At 44.9% G+C, this 8200-nt stretch overlaps 1 protein-coding gene across 1 annotated transcript; it reads right to left on the reverse strand.

Annotated features, from left to right (window-relative positions):
* Window positions 1-991: 991 nt before the first annotated feature.
* Window positions 992-7521, reverse strand: LOC136653372 (vomeronasal type-2 receptor 26-like). The gene is made up of 4 exons (XM_066630277.1): window positions 7499-7521; window positions 4180-4387; window positions 2732-2858; window positions 992-1740 (listed from the first exon to the last, which is right to left on the reverse strand). Exons 1-4 carry the CDS (start codon window positions 7519-7521, stop codon window positions 992-994), a joined length of 1107 nt encoding a protein of 368 aa, XP_066486374.1.
* Window positions 7522-8200: the final 679 nt, after the last annotated feature.

Here is an 8200-nt window from a genome sequence, read left to right on the forward strand (position 1 = left end):
AAACATTAACCCTTCCCTGTCTCCTAGCTGGAACTTCCCTGCTGCTTACCTGGTCTGATTGATGGCCCCACAAGGTCTTTCATGCCACAAAAAAAGTAAGTAAGCACACCCAGACACAGATTCAAGCCTGCATGCGTGGGGGCTCATTTTGAGTCAGTGGTCTCAGACTCGAGTCAGTGCCCGAGTCATCGACATGGGTGACTCCAGTGTACATGAGTCAGAAACAAACATGTTTTTGCAACTTGGATTCGAGTCAACTGACTCGAGTTCCCATCCTTGGTTCAGGGAGACTACTTTTGGGTGGATCTGACACTGGCTGACACGTCAATACTCAAAGAATGGTTGTCAATGGCTTCCTGCTTCCTGTTAACATTCAATTAGTCTCTTCAAGCATTCAGGCTGTCTGCCTGCTCGCTGTGCTAGAAACTTTCATGCTTACGGTGTTCAGTTAAAGGAAGCCAATTTTTTGCTTTGTGTCAGTGGTAAGCATGGTGCAGGGGGGGGGCATGCCCATTTTCTGTAAATAGCAGATTGAGGGCCCAATCCTACATCTCCCCTTCTGAGGCAATGCAGTGGCACTGCCATGGCTTCCACAGCATTCTGCGTGGGGGGGGGGGATTGGCTACTCAAGGTTTGAAATAAATGTAAGAGATAACCTCTGAGTTATCTCAATAGGTTTCAAACTGATGTTGACACATTTGCCCAATCAAAGGAATATAACACATGATGTACATGAGGAAGTTTGTTAATAATGGTCCATTGACATAATGATAAAAATCCTTGGTCATGATGAAATAAACTTAAGAGACAAGCTCTGAATTCATCTTGAAAACTAATGCTTACATTTGAAAAGCTTGTGTGGGAAAGATAAAATCAGGGAGGTGTATGAGAAAGAACATCTTACATACACACACCCCCCAAAATATCCACACACAGACATGTACAACTCCAGAGTAAAAACTAAAGAAAAAATGACAGAAAAGGAAATTGGCTATTTCTTTTTAATCAGCACATCCCTACTATTCAGCTCAGGTCTAAACAAAATAATGTAACATTTAGGGAAAAAGATGCAACCCAGCAGCCCAGTACTGGAAGCCAAGATGGAGAAGATCTCCACAGCAATCATATATTTTCCCTTAGAGCTCAGGTAGGCTGGAAAAAAAGAGATCCAAACACTGCAAAAAACCAACATGCTGAAGGTGATGAACTTGGCTTCATTGAAGCTGTCAGGTAGTTTCCTGGCCTGGAAAGCCACAGTGAAGCTGACAAGGGCCAGGAGGCCCATGAAGCTCAAGACACAGTAAAACATCATTACTGACCCTTCATTGCATTCCAGCACAATCTCACCCGTCACTGAATGGAAATCAGCATCTGGGAAAGGGGCATTTGTGGCCAGCCAGATTACACAGATGGCAGCTTGAAGAAGAGAGCAGGAGAGAACGATGGAGTTGGTCAGTCCTTTCCCCACCCATTTCCTCATCCTGGATCCTGGCTTGGTGGCCATAAAAGCCAGAACCACAGTGATGGTTTTTGCCAGCACAGCAGAAACAGCCACAGTGAAAATGATGCCAAAAGCAGTTTGTCGGAGGAGACACATCACCTTCCCAGGATGTCCGATGAACAGCAAAGTAGAAAGAAAACAGAGCAGGAGGGAGTTGAGGAGAGTGTAGGTGAGACTCCGATTATTGGCCTTGACAATGGGAGTGTTGTGGTGTTTCATGAAGGTTCTGAGCACCAGAGCTGTGACCAAAGAAAAGGAGAGAGCAAGGGAGGTTAAACTGATGCCCAAAGGTTCCCCATATGACAGGAAGTTGATATTCTTGGGTATGCATAAATCCCGCTTTTTGCTTGGATAGCTTTCCTTTGTGCAGTTAGAACAGTCCTCCATGTCTGTAAAAGGAAACACTGGTTTGAATCTCACAGACATCAACATTTCTAGTGGATTAATTCATTGCTGAATCCTATAGAAGTGGAAGCTTTTGGAGCCTTGTAAATATCACAACAATACAGGTCATTGAATGGTGATCATTCAGTTTCGCAACTTCCTTACTTTAAGCCCTGCTCTGTGTTGGGATTCCGTTCTGGTGTGCTTAAGTTCCATTTTTCTGTTTAGGTATGTGCTTCTCAGGTTCCTGTTCATTTCCTAAACATAATTTTCTGGAGTGGGGACATGTTTAATTTTTTTTCTATTCTTAAAACCTCTTCTTCCTTGCTGTCAACACTTTCAGGGGGTTGCAGTGGAAGCTCAGAAGGATCTCCATTGCGCTGTCTCGTCCCGGGTGTGGCCAGCTTTCTTTCTCAATTAAACCTGTGCCCCCTGAAAATCTGTGGAGTAATAAATCCTAAGCTGGCATAGCGGTCCTGCATCCCTCTGCTGTATGCAGTCTAGTTTAGGAGCAGACTGGAGGTCTCCTCGGCGTAAGGTGATATTTTCCCCCTTATCCCAACAAATGCCCTAGCCTGCCAATTGGGCTACTCAGATCTCCACCGGAGATTTAGCTGTTGGAAGTCCACCCAGCTCGGTATAATGCAGCCGGGCCTGGGAAGAGGGTTAGGATGCAGTGGAGAACTGATCTCACAATCAGTCCCCCTCAGGGACTGATCCTCTCCCTGTTCTGCCCTCCACTACCCTGCCCAGAAACACCCCTCCCTGCATCTGTTCCACCCTCCCATGGCCCCTCTGCTTCCTGGCAGCTGGTCTTCTGGTTTTGATGGCACTCCCACTGGTTACCTGTCTGGTTGGACACCTTCCCTTCTGGACAGGGGATGCAATCAAAGCAGCAAAAGGGTTCTCCCTCCTTCATCTTCTTGTGAAAACCAGGACGGCAACTCTCACTGCACACAGAAACAGGGTGTGACTGAGCCATAAATGAAAGAGGAGAATGTCAGTCTTGAGAAGAATGAATGTGACTTTTCATACCCCACTGCAGTGATACTTGAACTACATTAATATGGCTTAATGCAGACCTTAATTGAACTACTGCCACTGAGAGCCACTCTTCAACCTCTGTAATGGCCCCTCCCCTCCCCTGCTCCTCACACTAAACCTCCCCGATCCACCTTGCCTCCTCCTGCTACCATCTTACATGCTCTAGTGTGGGCTGCATCAGCCACTGACAGGCAAACGGGGCCTCCAGAAATTGGCACTGGCAGCTCCATTGTGCATGAGGGCTGCATGGCCGCATGGAATAGGACTTGCAGCAATGAAAGTGGAGAGATGCTGCCATAGGCAGTGCAAATGACTGGGCTCTTTGTGCAATGCTGTGGGCATTCTGTTAAACCATTTGAGAAACTTGATTGGTGGAACAGAGGTGTCACTAGTGCCTGTGTCACCCAGTATGGGAGAACGGCACATCACCCCATAATGGAAGGGGCAACAACACAGGCGGTGGGAGTGGTGAAGATCTTTGCCCACCTCCATTTTTTTGGGCTATAGCTTTTGACAGAATAAAGATATCTCAATGCAGTTTGATTCTTGCATTCTGCATGAAATTATGCATCAAGTTTTATATCTATCTATCTATCTATCTATCTATCTATCTATCTATCTATCTATCTATCTATCTATCTATCTATCTATCTATCATGATATATCATATCATATATATCATGAATATATCATGATATATCATAATATATGATATATATATGATCATATATGATCATAACATATGATATATCATAATATATGATATATATATGATCATATATGATCAAAACATATCATGATATAACATATATATCACATCATATCATTTTATATCTATCTATCTATCTATCTATCTATCTATCTATCTATCACATCATATCATATCATAATATATCATGATATATAACATGATATTATTTGACAATACCAAGATTTTAAAAATATTGGCCAGTAGTAGTGTCATCCCCCTCTGCGTGTCACCTGGTGTTGCCTGCACCCCCCAGTGACACCACTGTGGTGGAGCATGTCCCTGTTCTTCTCTATCTCACAGTGTTCTTCAATAGCATCCACTGTGGGATTTTTCTGAGCTGTCTGCCTGGTATAAACCTTGCCTTTTGTGACACCTAGAAACTCCCTAGTAGCACTAGAACACTTGTTTTTGGGGCACTAGGCACAAATAGGCCTATGTCAGGTGAGGAGTACAACACATAGGGTCAATATGGCTTTATCTTGCAAGAACTGAATCTTACCTGATTTAACGGGTTGTACCATGTTATGGCATCCTCATCTATGGTGAAACCCTGATCTGGATCATGCTGGGGCTCCATCTTCCCAATATTAACTTCTGGAGAGGATTCATTGAAGATAATAACCCAGTTGATCAGATCCATCCAAGTGTTTATCTGCTCCTTCTGGTCAAAGAAAACCTTGTCGCCTGCATTATTGTTAAACGAGACCCTTTTCAGAAAGTGATGGAGCTGGATTAAGAATGAGAAACCTTTGGGTTAGAAAATGTTGTCATTCAACAGTGGTCTGCTGGATCTCTCATACTGAAAGGTGCCATCTCAGTCCTGGATGCTCTCATATTTCATTCAGGACCAAGTCCTACACCAAATCTAATTATAAACTCAAAGACTTTTCACATTTACAGCTTTCACTATCTGCTTACACATTTTCACTATCTGCTGCTGTATCGGTTGAATTTTCAGTGGCTCTTACTGTGGCTATTCCCCTTTGAATACTCTATTCACACAAAAGGAAGTTCACATTTAGACAAAAGGACACTGTTTCCAGGAAGACTGCAGCCGTGGTCCAGCTATGGCAGAGTCATCCCTTGCCTGGCCACCCTTTGCAAAGGAGGGAAGGTTGAGGCGGAACCTAATCGGTACTGGGACATTTACAATGTGTGGCTTTGCAATGTATTTGTTACACAGCTTCAGGGCTGAGCAGACATTGCTCCCCAATGCACTCATACTGGAAATATTCTGGGATTAGCTGGTTGCGCTATTTGGGGCTGGGTAGGAATTTGTTGCTTTTTTTGTCAAAAGAGAGGCTGTATAGGTACTTATTAGGGGCACTGTAAATGTAGTTTCCATGCATTGCCAGGTCATCACACTCAAAGGTCTTGTAGGTCCTTTCCAACTGTATCATGTCATGAAAGCCATCCTGTTTTTTCCCAGAAGGACACCCAGTCTTTAAACGGTTTCATCATGTTTGGGAGTCCCCCACAAAACTGACAGATGCTTCCTATGCATGCAGAGTTTCACATAGTTCTATCCAGGGTTCGCTGTGCGAAGGGAAGATTTTTACACCAGAAGAATGGCAGTAAGGGATACTGACTGTAACAAGAATTGCAGCCAAATGGCCCAAGCCATATCCAGCACTGGCATATTGAAGGCTGGAGTGCCTCTTGGGGTGAGGAGGTCCCCTTAGTTAGTGTACAAACCCAGTCTGCACAACAGGACTACTGAGATCTGCCCAAGGAATATCAGTAGCGCAAATCCGAGAAGCCCTGTATTGGGCTTTCAGGCCCTGGAGCGAGAATAGGATTCGGCTGACTCTACATCACTGATCCCCCTGGAACCTGCTCCTAGAACCCCCGCCAGGGAACCGATCCCCCTTTCCAGGTCTGACACCCTCTCTGCTTTCCCTCCACCCAGTTACACCCATTACCATCCCTTTTCCATCCTCCCCTATCCCTGCACTGCCAGGTGGTTGCATACCTGATCCTTTGGGTACAGTGACTAAATGCAATGCCGAAGGGATGCCGCAGGTCTTCCTGTCAGAACAGTTTATTCTCTGAGTGCTGCAAATGTGCTCTGCAGCGTGTTTGCAACATCCTAGGCTGACTCAACAGTTGCTGTGCCGGTGCTAGGTGAGATTAGGTTTGTGCCGCTTTTCTGTGATTTCCAGATTGCCCCCAAAGAAGCAAAGATTAAAAAAAAAAACAAAAAAACAGCAGAGGAAGGATTCCAAGGAATCCATTTCAGTGAATGTCTTTTGTTCCACTGAAGACCAAGTGCTAAGGATTTGAGTGCATTACCTGCCATACCTGATTCAGTCCCCCTCTATCCACTGTTCTCCTGTGTCTGAGCTGAGATGTTGACATGGCATGTAAAGCATGGGCAATGGCATAGACAGCATTGTAGATGTTGTAACTGTGGCCCCTCATGGGTATTTCATCAATATATTCAGAAGAGTTCTCCTCCCACGAGTTCTGCTCCTCCCTGGTGCAGTCACTCAACCCAACATTGTAAGGTAATGCACCTGGTATCACACATTTGAAGTGTTTTTCCAAAAAGTAAAGGAGGAAACCATCTGCTGTTGTGGTGAAAGGGTCTCTGCTCTGGATGAATTCAAAAAATCCTGGCACAACATTGGAGCGAAATGTGAAAGAAAAAGCAGCATGGACAAGTCCCAGTTCCCAAATTCTCTGATAGAACAATGAATCTATTTCCTCTGTCATTATCCACACTTTAGGCTTCTGGATCACATATGCTGAATTAATATAGTTTAGAAATACCATAATAATGATATGTTCCCAGTCTCCATTCACAACCAATGCACTGGCTGTGGTCTCCATGACCTCATCAAACACTTTTGTTGCTCTGTCTATCATCTCGTTATTGTTGGCAATGTAATCACTTTTCAGGATTCTTCCTATAAAGGCAAAACAGACACCATTCTGGGAGTACAGTGAAAACACTGACTGCGTAAATCTTTCTCCATCATCATCATCTATTGTAATGAGTCCAATCCATGTCCACCTGAAATGCAGAAGTAAAGCGAGAATAGCCGAATATTGAAGGGTTTTTGCTGGGGCCATCTTGTAGACTGGAAGTCCTGGAGTTTTGTCATTCATCACTGGAGGAAATCCGTAAATGAGCTGAAGTTTGTGAGAAGCAAAAGAAATCAATGAAAGTGTCACGGCCCATTGCTATCCTGTGCCAGCCCAGAAAGTGCTGTGGCACTCATTCATCTTCCATTGAATGCTACAGGCCAGCTGGAGAATGGTCAGCAATGGAGTTGGAATGAAAGATAAGATATACTTGCCAACTCCAGTGCTCCTAGATCCCCAATGGGCCTACTCAGATCTGCTCAACCTCTTTTGTTGGTGTAAATTTGAATAGGTCCAAGGTGGCATGTTGAGCCCAGACCAAGGGCATAGTACATCAGCCTCACCACTGCCACTGATATCCCCCCAGGATCACCCTCAACACTTCTCCAGTACAGCCTGATCCCTGTTCAACACACACACACACCCACATACCACCCTCAACACCACCTTTCTTGGTTGACAGAGTATCTGAGCAGTTTTGGCCTGCAGAAAGAGTCCTTAGCCATTTCTGCTGGTGGCTTTGTTGTGGGTAATGGCAACAGGATGTTGGCTTTCTCATAGTGCTTTTTATGACAGCAGTCCTGAAATCTGAAGTCCTCAATGGGCCAAAAGACTGGGCTATTACCAGTGGTGGACCTCCCCATTCCCGTGCCCTGGGGCAAAGGTCCAAGATTGTGCCCCCTGCGGACTGTAGCCACCGCCCCGCATGGAAATCTGCCCCCTCCGCTCACCTGAGGCTCACGGAGCCTCGCATGACCTAAGCCTGCTTCGGAGAAACTCCCTGAGGCTTCTCCACCTCTATAAGCTGTGCTTCCAGGAAACCAAAAGTGCAGTTTCCAACCCCGTCAGGAGCTTCAGAGAGGATTCCATGGGGACCTAAAGGCTCGCACTTGGGGCATTTCCCCCATCAGACATAATGGGAGGTCTGTCACTGCCTGTTATAGCTTCAAATGTTCAAAACACAGACCTTAAATTGTTTTTCTCACTTCCTAATGAATCTTAAACAGCTCTTTTCCTATACCTGTACGATATTCCCTCTACCCTCCCTCCCTGCCATATCATATCTCTATGGATAAACGAAGACTTATCCATAGAAATAGTTTGTACAGACCAGCCCTAAAACTACCTGAGGAACTTTATAGATATCCAAGACTGTTGCCAAGTGAAGGGAGTTTTCTGGATCCATACTCCCGATCACAGCTTTCAGATTATTCTGAGTGCCACATACGTAGTTGGGGACAAGTGTCTCTGGTGTGGATAGAAGTTTCATTATGTCATAATAAGCCCATCTTGCATTATGAAGGTTGTCATAGATGTGGAACCCCAAAGTGATGTTGGGCAAGAGCTGAAAATCTTCATTGATCTCCTTTACTGCAAATGCCAAGGCCAGGATGTGCTGGTAGTTTTTGGTCTTTATCCTAGGATGAATGTTA

Source organism: Tiliqua scincoides, chromosome 5 (genome assembly GCF_035046505.1).
Source record: "Tiliqua scincoides isolate rTilSci1 chromosome 5, rTilSci1.hap2, whole genome shotgun sequence".
Lineage (NCBI taxonomy): Eukaryota > Metazoa > Chordata > Lepidosauria > Squamata > Scincidae > Tiliqua > Tiliqua scincoides.

Excerpts from the sequence above, each read along its gene's own strand:
- LOC136653372 (XM_066630277.1), bottom strand. The coding sequence starts at position 7,521 with ATGCGAGGCTCCGTGAGCCTCAG. Across the intron at positions 2,859-4,179 it reads GGTACAACCCGTTAAATCAG|TCACACCCTGTTTCTGTGTG; the intron begins GTAAGATTCAGT and ends TTTATGGCTCAG. Across the intron at positions 1,741-2,731 it reads GAAGGTGTCCAACCAGACAG|CTCTGGTGCTCAGAACCTTC; the intron begins GTAACCAGTGGG and ends CTTTGGTCACAG.